This window comes from Rattus norvegicus, chromosome 3, assembly GCF_021556685.1.
Source record: "Rattus norvegicus strain SHRSP/BbbUtx chromosome 3, alternate assembly SHRSP_T2T, whole genome shotgun sequence".
In the NCBI taxonomy this organism is placed as follows: domain Eukaryota; kingdom Metazoa; phylum Chordata; class Mammalia; order Rodentia; family Muridae; genus Rattus; species Rattus norvegicus.
In genome coordinates, this window is record NC_141536.1 from 11,687,728 (window position 1) to 11,706,178 (window position 18,451).

General features: G+C 52.5%; 1 protein-coding gene across 2 annotated transcripts in view; it reads left to right on the plus strand.

Moving 5' to 3' along the window:
• The window catches only part of Med27 (mediator complex subunit 27), a 173,476-nt gene extending 155,531 nt beyond the window's left edge, over positions 1 to 17,945 (plus strand). The window contains exons 5-7 of one of the 2 annotated variants that reach the window (XR_015682809.1): positions 745 to 786; positions 15,650 to 15,727; positions 17,542 to 17,942. Coding sequence is in view for 1 of the 2 variants with exons in the window: in NM_001106565.1 (NP_001100035.1) it covers positions 745 to 786; positions 15,650 to 15,727; positions 17,542 to 17,676 (255 nt within the window). In the remaining variant the exon portion in view is untranslated. Of the gene's footprint in view, positions 1 to 744; positions 787 to 15,649; positions 15,728 to 17,541 lie in introns of both variants that reach the window. The other variant, NM_001106565.1, reaches the window with a different exon arrangement.
• The last annotated feature ends 506 nt before the right edge of the window (positions 17,946 to 18,451 follow it).

The window sequence follows — 18,451 nt, forward strand, 5'->3', positions numbered from 1 at the left end:
CTACTGGTTGTGTCTAGTCTTATTGAACTTGTTATGCTGTGCTTGGTTGATATCCCTGGGAGGGAGGCCTGCTCTTTTCTGAAGGGAAGCAGAGGAGGAGTGGATCTGGGGAGAGGGCAAGTAGGGGTGGGGAATTGGGAGGGGTGGAGGGAGGGGAAACAAGATTAGGGATCCATTTATGAGAGAATAAATAAAAATATGGAAAAAAAGAAAACCTCCTCAGGGGCTACCAGTGCCAACCGGGGCTTTAGCAGCCACATGAGGCTGCCATGCCTTCTGTGAGAGGTGAACTCCCTCTTCATCTGGAAAGCCAAGGTCGTTCTGGAGATAAATGAAGGCGTGTGGAGGGTCTGCTGTGATTCCTAGCGTGGAGTACTGTCCTCACACTGCAGTTCTTTTTACCCAGCAATGGCCTACTGATTCCTGTCATGTGCCAGGTCACTATCTCTGCCCGCTGAGCTCACAGTCTTTTGGGTGGTCTTTACTGTTAGAAAAACTAACTTCTCAAAAGGGGAAGGAAGTGGATGTGGGAAACATGCTCTGATTGGTAACTGTGGAAACCCTTCTTGACTGTAGTGACATTGAGCCGAAGATCCCTTCATTCCATTCCTTAAGTCACCTGGAAGTTGGTAAAGAAAAACTTAGTCAGGCCACAGCAGACCTTTGCCACTGGGGCCCACTCTGTCACTATTTGATTTCTTTGGGTTGACTGAAACTGATGCTGATTCTTCTCTCCCCCAACAGCTAGACATATGGTCCAAATCCAGCTATCAGGTATTCCAGAAGGTGAGTGTTCCTCTCTGTCTTATTCAGCTATCAAGTATTCCAGAAGGTAAGTGTTCCTCCCTGACTTATTCAGGAGACATGGGTAAACTACAGATGCCTTGGTTATAAACTTTCCCAACTCGGAGGCTTTTAAAAAGTGAAGGGGAAAATGAAGGGTTGGGGCTGTGACTCACTCAGTCAGGGTAGAGTGCTTGCCTCGAGTGTACAGTGCCCTGGGATCTATCCCAGCATCACATAAAGTGGACATGGTGGTGCACACCTACAAGAGTGGGGGAGGGTGACCTGACATACATTTATATGACATGGGGAAGCAAGTAGTTTGGGGATGTACCCGAATTGCCTGTGGGTGGAGCAGGGGAGTAGCCTCAAAGGGATACCAGAGGGTGTGTCAGTGATGGGCATACTTTGTTTCTGAGGTAATAACGGTGGTTAGAGTACTGGAGCCCAGAGGTTGTTTGCTCACAGGGAGGACTTACTGTGTCTAGGGTAGACTATATCACGGCAGAAACTTTCAGATGATTTCAAGCTTTCCCCAGTGTTGAAATGCAGTTTCTCAGACCCTGTGGTCACCCAAAGGCATGGAGATGGGCTGAGAGAAGCAGGCAGCCTGCAGCCCAGCCTACTCTACTTTGCCTCCTGCCCCCATGACTTCTTTGGCTCCTTCCTGGAAAAGATATAAAGAACTGTGAAGAAAACTGAGAAATGGGGCTGGAGAAGCTTCCCAGCTTCCATAGAAGGCTCACAGACTACCAGTGCCAGGATGATTGGGTGTGTTCTGGCCTCTGAGGGCAGAGGGCTCGGCACACACATGGTGCACAGACATAGATGCAAGCAAAACACCCGTACACATGAAGTTACATTTAAGTGGGGTTTATGTGAGCATTCAGTTCCTCAGCTCCAGCAGGGTGACACTCCTAACATAGCATGGCCCCACGGCGTGTGTGGGTTCACTGCACACCCCAGAGCACTTGGGCCAGCTTCCCCGCAGACAGCAGCCCTGTCCCCTGTGCTCTGGACTGGCCCGACAGTTGCCATCTCATCTGTCCCCTTGACAAGGACAGCAGTGGTTCTGTACAGCACCCTTTCCTGATGCCAGGCCCGGGGATACCAGGGAGATAGATGACACAGTAGAAAGGCTGCTGAGGCTGTGCCAGACGACCAGAGGAGGGACGGCCTTCAAACCCAGTGCTCGGGAGGATTCCATGGGGAATCTTAAAGAGCCCTGCTCTGGCAAGTGTCTCAGCCTGGGGACAGAATGTGGATACTGTTCTCTGGTAAGAAATACCTCAGGGACCACTCAGAGCTGGGACACTTGGCCCAAGTTCTTCCAAGTTGTGCCCAAGGTGTGCCAGGAGGCATAGGCTTTTTTTGTTCTCTTAATTAAAATGGAATTTGCATAATATAAACTGAACCATTTTAAAGTGAACAGTTCCTTGGAGTTGGGTAACGTCGCTTGTTTGCCTGCCTTCTGTCTAGATCACCAACATTTCACCTCTACAGGGGAAACCCCTTGCCCAGAATGCAGTCAGTAGAGGCCATGGTGGCTACCCTCTCAACACTGTGACCAGTTCCATTTGCATTCACACCCACAGCCTGAGGGAGTCTCATACACAGCAACATTCAGGAGTCATGACCTTGTCCACCTGAATAAAGTGTGCTGCTTTAAAACAAGGCTTCCCTACATCGGAAAAGCCAGCAGCAACTAAACCAGAGGCAGGCTGTTAACAGTAAGGATCCAGCAGGGAGACAGAGTTCAGAGCAGAGGGAAGGATGCTGGTACCCAGCTCTCTTCCTCCTTTTATCAGTATGAGACCCAACAGTTGGAATGGTACAACCTACAACTGGGAAGGAGGGAGGGAGGGAGGGAGGGAGGGAGGGGGAGAGAGAGAGAGAGAGAGAGAGAGAGAGAGAGAGAGAGAGAGAGAGAGAGAGAGAAAGAGAGAAAGTGTGTTTACATGGTGACTCTAAGCCTGGTTAAGTTGACAGGAATGAGCCGCCACAGGTATCAGGGCTTTGGAAGATGTCACCAGTGCTCTAAGAGAGCAGTTGGCATGTAAGGTGGAGTTAGGCTAGCTGACCAAGTGTGTACCTCAATAAGGTGACTTAAATAGGATCATCAATTAGTATGGTTTGAATCTAAATTGTGTTCCATAAAGGTATGTGTTTGAACTAGCTAGAGGCACTATTTCAAGAAATTGTAGGGGTTGGGGATTTAGCTCAGTGGTAGAGCGCTTGCCTAGCAAGCTTCAAGGTCCCGGGTTCGGTCCCCAGCTCCGGAAAAAAAAAAAAAAAGAAATTGTAAAACTTGGGGGGTCAGGCGTGCCTGGAGGAAGTGGGCTGCTGCAAGGCAGGCCTGAGGTTTGTGCTTCCATTGTGTTCTGGGGAGAAGTGAGGAGGTGTGGGGTCCCGGCTGTGCACTCTGCAGCTGAAGAGCCAGCTGCTGCCATGCCTTGCTCTCCGTGTGGAGCTGTGCCCTCAGACTGAGTCAGATGAGCCATCTCTCCACTTTGCTGGGTTTTGGTCACGGTGCTGAGGAAAGTAGTTATAGCGGGGTCTGTCTGGGCCACCTGTGCAGTTCTTGCATAAGGCTCAAAATATTTCAAAAGCAAGAACACATTTAACTGAAACTGCCGCTGACCTGGTCTGCCAGCATTCCATCACCCCACTGTCGCTCCGGCCCAGAGCTGAATGGAAGGAAATGTGAATCCATGCCCCGCCTTCAGGGCCCTGGACCTGTGCAGGCTCTGCATGCTTGCTAAGCTACCAAGCTGGAGATAATCACATGGTCGGCGTGGCTGGCACAAGTGCCACCTCAGCTATAAACATTAGCGTTTTCCATGTTGTTCTTGGCATGTGACCGCAAAGAAAAGAAAACCACTCATTTCCAGAAGAGCCAGCATCATTAAAACTAGTGTTTGTCTTCCCTTTAATCTGGTCCTTACCTCTGGGCCCTCTAGGGCATAGTACGAATTTCTTCCCCAGGCCCCACAGTGGCCCTCAGGACTTCTCAAGCCCACAGCCCAGCGCCTGCAGCCCAGAACCTGGCCTTTAATAGGGACCCTCCTGGGAGTGGGGCCTCCTCGCCATACTTTCTTAAAAACTGTTCTGTGCCATGGGATTCGGTTCTCTGAGGGACTCAGGCAGAGTGTGGAATGGGGATTTTCTAAAACACAAATTTAAACTGTGCTACCATGTTTTACCCACCCTCCCTGGGAACCACCTGCCACACAGTCTGAGTGCACAGACACAGGGCAGAGTCTGAAAGGGACAGTTGGAGAGATGCATGGGCACCCGCCAGTCTCCCGTGCACTTACATGGCCTGTGTGCAGTAGGGAGAATGGGCTGACCCACGTGGTGGTGCTTTACCCACCTAAGGCAGTGCCCGGACACTGGGCTCTTCCACCCTCTCCCTTGCCCTAATACATCTAAGCAGTTAACCGCTAGTGCTGACCTTCCCTGGGCTAAAGACTGCCACCGCACGGATGTCAGTGTTCTCTTTAGAGGGAAGGTAAGGTCTCTGTCTCCTCTCAGGGGCAAGTGAGTGCCTGTGGTGTCAGGTGGAGAGGTAGCTGAGAAGTAATGTACTACAGAATCCAGCCCAGTCCTCTCAGTACAGCTTCAGCTAATCACGTCCAGTGCCATGGGTGTGGTGTGATGTCACATCAGGGAGCCTGTGTTCCAAGCTTGCAGAAGGGGCTGGTGGTGAAAGAAGGTGCCTCTGGCATCCTGTCCCAAGGGCAGGGTGTGATATCCTGCTTCATTCCCTTCCCACAGTCGGCCCCACATAGATGGCAGAGCGGAGGACACTCTGTGCAAGGCTTGTCTGTCTTGCAAGCCTTCTAAGTGATGGTTAGGGTTGGGACTCAAAACCCCAGATAACAGGGCTGGTCGGCTTCTAAGCTTTGGCTTTTTGGGACCCACCCTTTCTCACCTCTGTTCTCCATAAATATGGTGTGTGCTTATTGCTGCTGGTTGTGGACACCGGCAGCGAGTGTGGAGAGGGCTCCTGCACCTGCCTGCCCAGTAGGCAGCCAGCATGGGCTAGCCCAGGGCAGTAAGTTCCCATGGAGCAGGTTGGCTCACTGTCCCCTGTATGAGGGGACTTCACTGGCAGAATCACCCACCTCCCGACGAGCTTGACCTCAGAGCAGATTGCATTAGTACTCCCAGTTCTGCGTTGAGACTCCCCGGCCACTGAAGGAGCTTGCACCCTACCCCTACCACCCATTGTCCTGAGGGAGGGCCCCTTAGGGACTGGACTGACTTCCTTTCCTCACACCATTGTATTGCTTCAGGTGCCCTTAGGAAGGCAGGAAGCCCCTGAGCTCTTTCCCTCTGGATAGGAGGGGACTGGTGCCTTGTAGAGCCAAAGCAAACTTACCCTTGTCTTTTTACTTGAGGAGCCAGGGCAGTGGAGGGCAGGCCACTGTTACATTGTCCAGAGGCTGGTGCTCAAGTTCCTCAGTCAGAGCCATAGTCCCTGTGGCTCTATAGCAAGCCAGTCGTGAGGAGGGAAATGCCTGCCTTTTGTCTGAGGACACTGACTGTCAGCAAGTCTTTTCCATCCTACTCATTAGACTCTGTACCCAAGTGCGAGGCAGAGGCTGCTTGGGGGACAGCTTGCTGTGAGGCTATGACTGCCAACAGGTGCCTGTCATTTACTGTACTACCCCAGAGGCGCCTTGCACTTCATCCTAGGGCGAAGTGGCTTTTTATAGCCAGTGAGTTTCCAGCAGTGTGGATTCAGAGAATGAAATACAGAAATAAGGGGACCCTCTGAAAGGCCAGAGACACAGAGCCAGCAAAAGCTTCAAGCAAGTTCACATTTTCCTGCCATTTAAACTCTGCTGGGGCACTCACTGTTTTGACCTTTAACCCCCTCATTTCAAAACAGTGTGCATTTTTTCCCAGCGTCTTGGGAGGAGTCTGCAGCCACTCGCTGCATGAAGTCCTTGCAGGGGCTAGAGAAAGGTGAGAGAGCACAGAGGCCCCAGGCAGGCAGGGTGGGGTGTAGGAAAAGATAGTCTCTGAGGAGCCAGTGTCCCCTCCTGGGGGTAGGAACAAAACATAGCCATTGGCCTCAGAAGTCCACTCTTGGCCATGGCCATTGTTCCACAGGCAGCAGAGCCCACCATGTCCTGCACCACAGTAGGCAGCTGAGGTGCCCGTGGGGTGCCCCTGCCCTCTTCACCTTTTCCTTCACTTGGCCATTCTTTGATGTGAAAGACAAGGCCTTTCCTGGTTTGGTCTCTACAGAGACGCCACTGAGTATCCCTCAGGCCCTTTACAGGAGGGAGGGCTGAGTCAGCCCAGGAGACTGTCATGACTCGGTGCCTTCCCACAGTGCCCACATATCCAGTCGTTGCTAGCTCCAAGTCCTCCAGAGGGAACCATCCCACACAGGGAACTTCCAGAGGACAGAGCCCTCCTCCCACAGTGAGGCTGACCTGAGCACTGGCCCCACTATGGCACCTCACTTCACCAGGAGGCTCACACACTCTGAGCCCCTGGTCTCTGAGTTCCCTGCCAACCCTTCTCTTCAGAAAAAATAATTCAACCGAGACCGCTGGTCAGGATGCCACATCTGAAAGCCTAGAGAGAGAAAGGTTGTGGTGAGAATCCCAGGCCACACTCTATCCAGCCCTTGTACCAGAGAGGTTTCAAACTTAAAGGGACCCTCACAAGTGTGTCCCAAATGGACAGAGCTGAGGGGAAAGCTTTCACAAGGACAGATGTTCCTGATGGTGGCACACAGGAGGAAGGTGTGTGTTTGTCTGCGAGTAGGCTGTTGAATTGGAGGAATGAGAGAGAGGCAGAGGATTCCTTGGTCATCGTAGAGGGTGCTGTGCCCTCAGCCACCAGCTAGTCTAGACTGATTGGGCTTGCTAAACTTCCACCCAGGCCTGGGAGCCAAGGGAAGGAGGAAGAGGTGTTTGGGCTGAACTGGCTGCCAAGAGCCCCAGCCACCACCTTCCCTGAGGGCTGGTTCACACCCACTCTTCCCAGAGCAGGTTTCCTCATTCGTTTGCCTCTTATGGGCCTGAGCCCCTTTCCTTCAGGCTCCCTGCTGGACACAGCTCAAGTACTCACATGCACCCAGCTATGTGTAGCAAACAGACCCAGGGAGGCCTAGCCAGCCCACTGGCCTCTCTGGTATGCTGAGTTACCCCATGCCATTAGAGGGGTCACAGGGCAACCATTCATCATCCCTTCTTTCTGGAGGGAAGGGACACAGGACAGGCCATCAGATCTGACAGCTGCTTCTGGGAAGACCGGCTCCTCCCGCTCCTGGACCCCTTGCCCCCATCCCACAGCTCAAGTTGCCAGCACTGCGGTCACACTCCCTGTGAGTGACTGCTCCAGCAAGAGCCATCTGCAGGTGGTCAGAGCCTGGCCATGCCTCCTCGGTGTGCTCATCTGTATTGGAGAGCATGCCATGAGGGGAACTGATACCATAGATGGGACATAGAAAGTAACCGTCGTGTAAATGTGATCCCTGCTGCTCTGCCTCCAAAGTGACCTCTCCTGAGGAAGGCCCCTCCATCTCCTCTGCTCCCTATTGGCCAGCTCCCTGCACAGGGCTCCCGGCTCCTCTCCACAGCGGACCGTGTGGTTCAGCGCATGGGCTGTGCCCTGTACTTGCTGTGCTCCGGCCAAGAGTTTGTCCTGTGTAGGTTCAGCTCCTTCCTCTGCACAAAGGTGAAACAGATCACACCTCCTTCATGAGGTGCGTGATGTGAAGATCATCTGTGGGGAGTTCTTGGCACTAAACTTTCCTGGCAAGGCTGTGGCATGTGCTACTGCTGCTGCCTCTGTAGCTCCCACAGGATGAGGACCACAGAACCTGGAACTACAGCTATCTATGTGCATGTCTCCCCCACTCCCTTTAAAAAAAAAAAAGAAGCATCGCTTTAAAAAAAAGATTTATTTATTTCACGTATGTGAATACACTGTTGCTCTCTTCAGACACACCAGAAGAGAGCACTGGATCCCACTACGGATGGTTGTGAGCCACCATGTGGTTGCTGGGAATTGAACTCAGGACCTCTGGAAGAGCAGTCAGTGCTCTTAACCGCTGAGCCATCTCTGCAGCCCGAGTATGTCCCCATTTTAGGGAGGGAGGTTTGTAAACTAAACTCAAGCTCCATCTACCATGGCAAGCCCAGTCAGTCCCACCAAAGCCTCCTCCATCTTCTTTGCCCTGATATTGCTTTCCCTGGCCAAAGAGTGGGCAGCTTTTGTGTGAGATACAAGAATTAAAGCTGCCAGCTATACCCGCTGAGCAACTTGACAGGCCAGGACTTGGGACAGTACGTACTGTTCTGAGGGCACACCTCCCTCCGGTGGATATATATATATATATATATATATATATATATATATGGCCTGCAGTGGACACACTGTCCTGACTTCACAGTGGCCAGGGCCTTGTTGCTGCATGTCTGATGGAGAAGTGGATGACTATGTCAACTCCAGAAATAACGCAGCATCAAGGGAAGGTGTCCCCAGGATAGGACTTCGCAGCAGCCAGCCACAGTCTGCCATTTTGCCATCTGGAAAGTATTAAACTTTTTTCATCTAAAGAAGAGCCTTGGGCTGGAGAGATGGCTCAGTGGTTAAGAGCACCGACTGCTCTTCCCGAGGTCCTGAGTTCAAATCCCGGCAACCACATGGTGGCTCACAACCATCTGTAATGAGATCTGATGCCCTCTTCTGGTGTGTCTGAAGACAGCTACAGTGTACTCATATATAATAAATAAATAAAATATTTTAAAAAAAAAAGAAAAGCCTTGATTTCTTTTTTTTTTTTTTTTTTTTTTTTTTTTTGGATCTTTTTTTCGGAGCTGGGGACCGAACCCAGGGCCTTGCGCTTCCTAGGCAAGCACTCTACCACTGAGCTAAATCCCCAACCCCGAGCCTTGATTTCTTAATCCTGAAAAAATATCAGGGACCCACCATGTGGCTCTCCTCAACCCTGCTGTGTGAACTAGCACAGTGGTCAGAACCTTGGAGAGTTCCCGGGCCCCATGAGGCCGGTAGCATCCCTGCCAGCTCAGGCTCCTGGGCTCTCTTCCCATCCCACACGCTGCCTCCCTCCCTTCCAACTGCCTGGGGCCTTCCCACTTAATCCCTTAGTCTGGATCCTACCTACTACTATGTTTGTGGTGACCAGTACAGAGACATACTGCTCCGTAATGTCCAAAGCTGGCCCAGGGACAAAAATGCAGCCCAGGTGGCCTCATTCCCAGAGTGCAGCCTGGAGATGGAGCATCAGGTCACAGGCCTGGACACAGTGCCTGACTCAGTTACCCAGAGGGCTATGAAAGTGCACACAAGGGAACTAGCCTAAGCACCAGGTAGCAGTCAGAACAGGGAGCCACCCCTAGACTGAGTGCCAATACTGGAAAGGGCTTAGTGAGAGAAGAGCATTCCAGACAGGGTCAGACAGCAGTGCTGGGTTAGGCAGGCTCACAGGTCACAGCATTGTCAGCCATGAGCTGAGAGGAGGCAAGGCAGCAGTCTATGCATGTTTAAGCATGCAGCCATCCGTGGAGGCCATCTAGTCTGCTTGGGTACCGGGAATTGAGAGCTTCTTCCAGACTTGGGTGGTGTCCTGTCTGAAACACTAAAGGGTTACGGTAGCCTGCCCCACCCAGATGCTCACTTTTGGAAGCCCCAGTTTGTGCCTGCCAGAAACTGTCTTAAGCAGATTGCATCCACAGGCTCATACTTCTCAAATGCAGGGCTTGATCTCAGAGGTGTGTAAGGGATTTGAAGACTGATGGAGCAGCTGGGTCTGTCTCCACCTCTCCTCTCTGACCTAGCTAGCCTGCTGATCTTGTCCCAGAAGTCCTAGACCAGCATGACCTGGCCCCAGTGACAACGATAAGCTCTTCAGAGCCCATGCAGATGGCGCGTTCATCACACAAAGCAGAATATCGATCTTGCCTGAGTAATCCCCAGTCCCTGTGGGCCTCCGGGCTTCCTCTTCGGGCCCCCAGGCCTGCTGAGCCTACGGCATTAGAGACTAGGGCTGCATAATAAGTGGTAAATCCCCTGCTTCCGCCCGCAGTGCCTTCATCCGTGTTTTAGAAGCTTCTGTCTGCAACACTCCCCTGGCCCCCAACACCACTTTCAGGAGCATTCCAATTTTGAGATAATGGTGACTCCTCTTTTCATAGAATGAAGACTTCTAAGGCCGCCTTCAGCATTCATCCTGAAACTGGCGCAGGGATGCTATCAGGGCTGCCGTCTCTTTAAGCCGTTAACACACCATGCTCCCATAGCTGGCTCCAGAGCCCACAAATCATTTACACCTGAGCATTATTTGGGGCTTACCCTGTTAAAATTGTTGGGGAGCCCCAGATGCCTGGGCTGGCCCCTCCACACTGTGAAAGCATCTTCACCCTCCTAATACTGCTTATACTTCTCGATGCTGGGGCAAGGCCCATGAGTGGCACATTCAGTTTGCTGCCAGCTCAGTGGTGCTTCCAGCCTTGGTGAAACCTAGAGCTAGGGAGAGGAGTTAGCAAAACCAGGGCCTTGTAAAGATGGCGTCATATCAAAGCATCAGGTGGACACCTAGAGCGAAGCAGAGACACAGCACCTCTCTTGCTCTGGCATCTGCCGCCTTTTTTTTAATTGGTGGTCACTGGCATAGTGATGCACACCGTTAGTCCCAGCACACAAGAAGCAGAAGGAGAGGGAGGAGGGTTCCTGTATGTTTGAGGCTAGCGGAGCATACATCATAAGGTCCAGGCCAACCAGGGCTACAGACAGAGTAAGAGACCCTCTCTTTTAAAAAAAAAAAAAAAAAAGGCTTTAAAGTCACCAGGGGAAGGGCCATCTGCCCTCATTCAGGCTCCCCATTCCCCCAATTCACATTCCTGTCTACCTTTGCAGAATGCATGTGGAGGCTGGCTCCGCCTTGAGGGAAGCCAGAGACCAATCACCACCACGGTCTCTTTTAAATAAGCCTGGCTGTAGTTTCTTGGGTACTTCCTTTTCCTTTTTTATGAACCTTACAGGGGAATGCTTTTAATAGCAGCCCTAGCTTGCCAGGGACAGCCTCGGGCACTTGGCTTTGTGGGTAAATGACACTGTCCAGTAACCCTTGCTTTAGAAAGCATGGGTTGGGGCTGGGGATTTAGCTCAGTGGTAGAGCACTTGCCGAGCGAGCACAAGGCCCTGGGTTCGGTCCCCAGCTCCGAAAAAAAAAAAAAAAAAAAAAAAGAAAGCATGGGAGAGAGGATTGTTGGAGGCTGAGGCCAGCTCACCAAGGGCTGCTGTCCTGCCCCCTGGTTGGCCGGGTCTCTTAGGCAGCACCCTTCCACAGCTTCTACACACTGGGCCTGGTTCCTGCAGGTAATGCCTCCCATTAAGAGGTTTCCTGAGCCCCTGAAGACATTCAGGGTTCTCTTGCTCTAGAAAAACAACCACCCCAAGTTAGAGCCGTGTGGAAATGAGGTAGGGGAGGAGGAACGCACACAGCCGAGTATCCCTGCTCCAGACCATGTGGTTGTTCCCACCCCTGACTGCTGACGACTGTCTTCATCTCTCACTTGCAGACCCTCCCTTTCAGGGGAGCTGGGCAGTGATAGTCTTAAGAGCATCCCCTCTCCTCTTTTCCAAACCTTTCCTAGGTCACCACTGTGGCCTTTGGTTTTCCCCTTGAGGGTAAGTCACTGTGGCACCTGAGCTGGAGGGAGGGGCGTGTCCCAGATTCGTCACTGGACAGTGGAACACTTGCACTACCACCAGGACCCCCAACCCTTATGCTTCGTACTTCCTCTGAGACACTTGTACTGCAGCCTTCGTCACCCCGCTGCTCCCATGTAACACAGGCAGGAGATGAATTCAGTTGTCCCTCTGATCAGTGCAGTGGGGAAGAAAAAGCTTGTGCTTAGCAGCTAATAGGCAGAGGCTCTAGCAAGGAAGGAAGGCACCATGTCCAAGGTTTGGTTGTCCCAGCCCCCCCCCCCCCCGGGAGAGGAGAGAGCCCATGATTTGGCACCACTCACAACACTTGTCCACCCAAGAAGTCTTCCAGTGGAGCCTGCCAGGTCCCTCCCTCAGGTCAGGTTGGTTTGGCCTGGACGAGCCCTGCCCTGCTGCATGGTATCCACTTAACCTAAGTCCCTTGAGCACCCTGTCATCCCTGACTTGCAAATGGCACTTGGTCGTTGATGTGAGGTTGAGTGAGGTCAGATGCTCTCCCTCTCCTGACCCATGGAATCCATGCCCAAGATCATCCTACTCCTAGGAAGAGCAGTGAGCCTGTGGCCCAGAGGGCTGCCCGCTTGCGCTGCCCCTGCTGCAGCTTCACTTGCTTTCTTTGTGGCTAAAACAGCTCCAGCCTGAAGGGAGGCTCAGGGCACTCTGCACCTCAGTATGGCAGAGGAACTTGGGGAGACTGCTTTGACTGGCAGCCCTCTCCAGAGTGTTGACTGGCAGCTGCTCCAAGGTCTCCTGAAAGAGTCTTTCTGCCCCACCCACACCCCCACACCGCTCAGTTCTCCTCCATCTGGGTTCACAAAGACTTTCACAGCCTTGAGCTGAGGCAGAGGGAACTTCAGTCAACCCAGCCTGCTGTCTTGGCTCTCCAGATGGGGACCCACCAGGATCCAGGCTGGGCCTCTGGTTTCCCCCGCAGTGAGGGGAAGCAAGGCTTCTGGATCTCCAGCCTAGCACTCCCCACCCCCCAGTTCTCACTTTGCACCCATACTGCCCTGCCTAGTCCATATCTGTCTGTAGTGTTGCTTTGCGTCCTTCTCTCCCTCCTGCTCTCCCGAGGTTCCTGGCACTTTGATGTTTTCCAAGCTTTGTTTCAGCCCAGCACTCAACCTGCAGGCTGGGTGTCCTCCTTGGCCTTGGTCTCTCAGGAGCATTAGTGCTCTTCCCTCGCTCCCTCACTGCAGGCTGCTCTTATCTCCAGGGGAACGTCATTAGCTTACAACACAATGGGCCTAACCCTAGGGCCTCACAAAGTTAGTTAATAGCAGTCTTTTGTTACACTGGCATGTTTTTTCTATGTCTTCAATGCTGAACACAACACAACTTTGTGGTTGAAAGTGTAAAACTTTTATATATGCATTCACACACACACACACACACACACACACACTCATTGAAAGTGGAATAATTTGAGGACTAGGGAGAATGCATGGGTAGAGCTTTGCTCAGTACTGGGGGTTCAGCCATGGAAATCAGAAAACTGGGAATGGAGCTGGGGAAGCCATTGGGGAGACTCAGAAGTCAACTGGTTTTGTTTCCTTCTATTAAAATGTTGCTGAGATTGGTGGTGGGAGATTGAGAGACTAAATGTCCAACCACATCAGTTACCAGAGCAAAACCTGCCACCGTTTGGCAGTTAAAGAGTGCTTTTAATGGGACTCTTTGAAAAGAAGGCTAGATTTAGCCAGATGGCAGGCCAGGAGTGGCCAGACTGATGAGGTGCCCTGCCTGTGATTCAGATGCCAAGTAGAGTGCCTGGCTCCCCGTATCTGCAGACAATCATTTCTCATTAACTCGGCCGGTCCTCTTGGCTAGCCTGCATACCTCAGCTGCACATACACGCCTCTCCTCCACCTCGCTTGCAAGACCAGCTTTCAGACTCTTACCTGGACCACAGTCTGTCGAGTGAGGAATCAGGAGCTCAAATAAAGCTCGAGAAGCCAGATCAACAGTGGGGATAAAGGGCCTAGGTTCAAGGCTTGGTGCATTTTCAGAGAGAGTCCTGTCAGATTTGGCTACAGGTCCCAAATTTCATAGGCCACATGGGCCAAGCAGGTAGTGCAAAACCATGGGGCATGGCAGGGGCATGCCCATTTAGAGACACCTTTCTCTGCTCCCAGTAACAGCAGCCACCAGACAGGGACTCACATGCTTGTGGAGATTAAGAGTGGGACACGGACCCTCTCACATGGTTACCTGGGAGGATGTCTTTGTAGCTTCTAAGGCTTTGAGAACTTCGTGCGGTGGCCTTTTGTATTAACTGAGAAGAAAGAAACACAAAAACTGCATCCAAGCACACAACGTGCCTTGGATGTCACCTCTGGGTCACTGGACTGAGGCAGGCCAACTCCAGCACTTGAACAGATGGCTCTGAGTCCTCCAGAGGGCCTCGTAGAGTCAGTGCTGTGGACAGCACCCACCACAGGAAAGTAGCCATGCCTGGAACCGGGGACAGCAGCACTTCAGTGGGCATTTTAAGTAAAAAGACAGCCTGTTTGTCTCCCCAGCAGTCAGCACAGCCATGTCACGGTTATTACTACTGCTTGGGAAGAAAAGCACTGCTCATTTTAGAAAGCTGTCTGTCAGGGTGCTTAAAATAAAAGCAGGCCTGGCACTGGGGGAAAGTCACCAGGGAAAGACATCTTCAGTCTTGTGCAGCACAGGCACCATGGATGTCACTGTGGTAGAACAGTGCTGTCCCCAGGAGTGTGCATTTCCACAGTCCTCTATACATTGGGTGTGCCTTGTGGTTCTAGGCCTGGGGACACATCATGAACCAAGAGGACATGGTGTAGAAAGGCTGTGGGGAGAGAACATGGTGAGCAGGAAAGTGGACAGGGCCGTGGGGAGGGGAGGAGGGCACTGAGCAGGAGAGTGGAGTGGGGCTCGCTGGGGAAGAAGAACTTGATCAGCCTGTCTTCCCTGCTGCCATGAAGCATGGAGCCACAACCTTCACTACCGGGTGAAAGTCTGTCAGGGCCAAACTCGCCTCTGGACGCGAGGGATCCTGGGCCAGCTTGCCTGGCTGCAGAGCTGTCCTCACGCTGTGGTACAACTCCCGGGTGACCCTCACTGGTCCCTGGCCTAGACTGGCCCTCCCAATTGCCCACAGAGTTTGCCTCGCTGCTGCTGTGGGCCTGCCGGCCACCAGTGTGTCACAGTGTCCCACTGAGGCCAGAGACCAGCAAGTCTGTGCGTGTTGGGCTTGTGTTGATTATTCTTCTCAGAGTTAATGATTTTCTCTGGCATGTTTTCTTTGGTTTTAACTATATTTGTGATGACAAGAATTTCCACTGCCTGTGAGATATCTCAGCAGGTGAAGGTGCCTGCTGCCAGGCCTGGCACCCTGAGTTTGATCTCCAGGACCCATGAGATGGGAGCACACACTCTTACACACACACAGACACACACACACACACACACACACACACACACACATCACCACCACCACCACCACCACCACCACCACCAAGTAAATAAGGAAATGTTTTTAAATTTTTTTCAGAGTCTCTAATGAGGACAATCAGATAAACCATTAATTTCAATATACCTCTCACTAGTCAACTCCTAATAATTTGGGGTATCCAGGCCTGCGGGGACTGGGGTGTCTATGACTAGCCCCTTTTTTTTTCAAAATGAGCTTTGAGGCCCAAGGAGAGTGATGGGACCAAGGACAGCAGTCCCGCCTGTGTCTCTGGAGCCTCCTGTGCACCTAAGGCTATGGGGCCCCTGGCCCACCTTTCTGAGAAGTCAGGAGACCTGACAGGTCCCCAGAAGAGCTGAGAAGGCCAGAGCAAGGGGCAGCCTGCAGGAGAGCCAGCAGGGCAGAGCCTGGGTGAGAAGCATGGAGACAGATGAAATCATCGCACCCTTGCCAAGTGTCACACGCTGTCCCTCTCCCATGCTTCCTCCTGTCCAGATGTTTGGTTGCCAGAATGTTCCACACTCTCCTCATCTCCAGGCCTGTACCCTCTTGCCTTCAATGACCCCTCCCTGTTACGACTCTGCTAATTTCCCTATTTGAGATTTTAATTTAGGTGTGGGGAGGAGGGGTGCAGGGGAATCCCAACAGGGCTGTCGTTTAGGAAGCTATCAGCTTCTGGCTAACGGTGACTGTTCCTCATCCTAGGTGACAGACCATGCCACCACTGCCCTGCTTCACTATCAGTTACCCCAGATGCCAGACGTTGTGGTCAGGTCCTTCATGGTAAGTGGCTTTAGGTCAAGCCTTCCCACTACGGAGAGATCTGGGGAGCCCACCCCAGGTAATCCCTGGGACTTCAACCAGAGCCGAACAAGCAGTGCCCGCAGAAGAGGCCCTACAGAAGTTTCCAGCACTGTGGAAGGAGTGGATCTGTCCCACTCCTAACCCGCACTCTTCCCCTGCCACGGTGTCCTCCTCAAACCTCAGAGCAGCACTGAGCAGAGCAGCTAGGCGAGAACACAGACCAAAACAACAAGGGTGTGTGTGTGTGTGTGTGTGTGTGTGTGTGTGTGTGTGTGTGTGTGTGTGTATGTGTGTGTTGTGTATGTGTGTGTATGTGTTGTGTGTGTATGTGTTGTGTGTGTGTGTGTATGTGTTGTGTGTGTATGTGTTGTGTGTGTGTGTATGTGTTGTGTGTGTGTGTGGTGTGTGTGTGTATGTGTTGTGTGTGTATGTGTTGTGTGTGTGTTGTGTGTGTGTGTTGTGTGTGTGTGTATGTGTTGTGTGTGGTGTGTGTGTAGTGTGTGTTGTGTATGTGTGTGTGTGTATGTGTTGTGTGTGGTGTGTGTGTGTGTGTGTGTGTGTGTGTGTGTGTGTGTGTGTGTGTGTTATTCGAGACATCAAAGCTCCTCCCAGGGCTGGTCACATAGCCTCCCTCCGCAGACCCTGCAGCCTCCCAGTCCACCTTAGCCACAGCTTCCTAGGAAGTCACTAGCCATTTCCCTTCCCTGCCCAGGAAACTCCTTTTGTCTCCACACTACCATGGCTGCCAGGTTCCTGCCTGCTGCTTTGAGCAGTAGTGACCTCAAGAGTGTTGCTTAGCAGCTCACTGTCATCGCTCTGAGAGGGAACGAATGCTCCTCACGGGACACAAGCCTGGCCTGAGAACTGACTGCATGGTGTGGGGGATGCCTCGGGCGCTCAGTGCTAAGGTCAGAGAGTCCTTCCCCATGCTGAGGAGTGAGCAGGTGACGGTCTTGAGTGCTCCATGTCTTCCTGACATGGCTCCAGGTTCCCCTTTGCTCTTGACTGAGACGGGGGTCCTGAAGCAGAGCAGACCACCACCCATCACCCTTCTATTTTTATTTTCAAAACCCCACACCAGCTTGGGAGGTGGGGGGCAGATCTGCCCCTGGGGACATACTTGTATCAATAACCTCTTCAGAAGTTGTTGTCCCCTCACCGACACCTTGAGGAGTGAGTTGTGTGACTTGCACAGCTCTCAGGGCTGCTTGTCTATGGCGTGGGTTCTACTTGCTAGGCCTTGATGCCCTTGAGTTTCCTTGAGGAGGAGAATTGAGTTACCTGAGCCTCATCCTTATGCATGGCCTCTGGGAGCCCTCCATTCTCAACCTCAAGGCTGGGCGACAGTCACTTATTATGTTACTCGGCGACACTGGGGCCGCCCCAGCTGTGTTAGGCCCCACCATGACAGAGAGGGACAACCTCTGAAATGAGATTAGCTCAGAGCACACTGCCCTGGTACAGAATCTCACAGCACTTCCGAGCTGAGCCTGCGCCTGCTGCTCAGAAAGGGAGAAAGAAGGCAGAGGCAGCTGTCCAGAAACAGGGAACCTGGCAATGGTGCCAGACCGCCTTGGGGACATCCCAGCTCTGGGCAGTAGGGACCTTTGTGCTACTATCTTGGGAGGAACAGGAGACATCAGAACTGACAGGGAGACAGCTTTAATATTCGACCCTGAGTACCTTCCAGGGCCAAAGCCTGCTGAAGTGCTGTCCTTGGGCCACCAGGCCTTCCAGAAGGGCAACTGAGGGGCTCCCTGATCCCTTTCTCTCCTCTGTCTTACCTCTTTCAGACCTGGTTGAGAAGCTACATTAAGCTGTTCCAGGCCCCGTGCCAGCGCTGTGGGAAGTTTCTACAAGATGGCCTGCCCCCAACATGGAGAGACTTCCGAACTCTGGAAGCTTTCCATGACACCTGCCGGCAGTGACCCCAGCCCCGCCACTGGGCAGCGCCAGCACCTTTCCAGACCAGCCTGACCCATTCACCACGTAGGTGTTTGTCGCTGATCTCCCTGGCAGAACTGTCACCCCCATTGGTGCAGCATGGGAGGGTGGTCTGCCCCTTCCCTGTGTGCTGGCCCCTGGGTCTTGCTTCCATGAGCTGTTACTGGAATGAGCCCTTTCTTCTTATGTTGGCTATGCTTGGTTGGTTTTTGTAACTTATTTTTGTAAACAATAAAGCTTTTGTACGCTGGTCAGGGCTCTGTCCTGCTTCTTACAGGATTTCTGACATTCTCTCGATTTAACCAGAAGAGTTTGCCTTTGAAGCAGAGTCCTTGGGCTGGACATGCTAGGAGCAGAAGCCCTGTTTCTCCAGCTCCACATGGTGGCACAGGCCTGGAATCCTGCCTAGGAGGTGGAGATGGGATCGGGAGTTCACCGTCATCTTCAGCTGCACTGAGAGTTAGAAGCCAGCCTGGGCCACTCTCAAAACTGGGGGTGGGTGTGGGGGTGCCTCAGCTGCCCTTCTGGAAGGCCTGGTGGCCCAAGGACAAAGCCTAAGCAGGCTTTGACACTGGAAGACACCCAGAAACAGGAGACATCAGAACTGACAGGGAGACAGCTTTAATATTGGACCCTGGGATAGAAAAAGTGAGTTCTCTCCTAGACTGCCTGTCTGGACTGGGGGTGGGCACAGTGCTGGCAGTGTGATGTCCTGGTCATCACTGCTGGCAATGGAGGGCACTGAGGAGAGAAATGCAG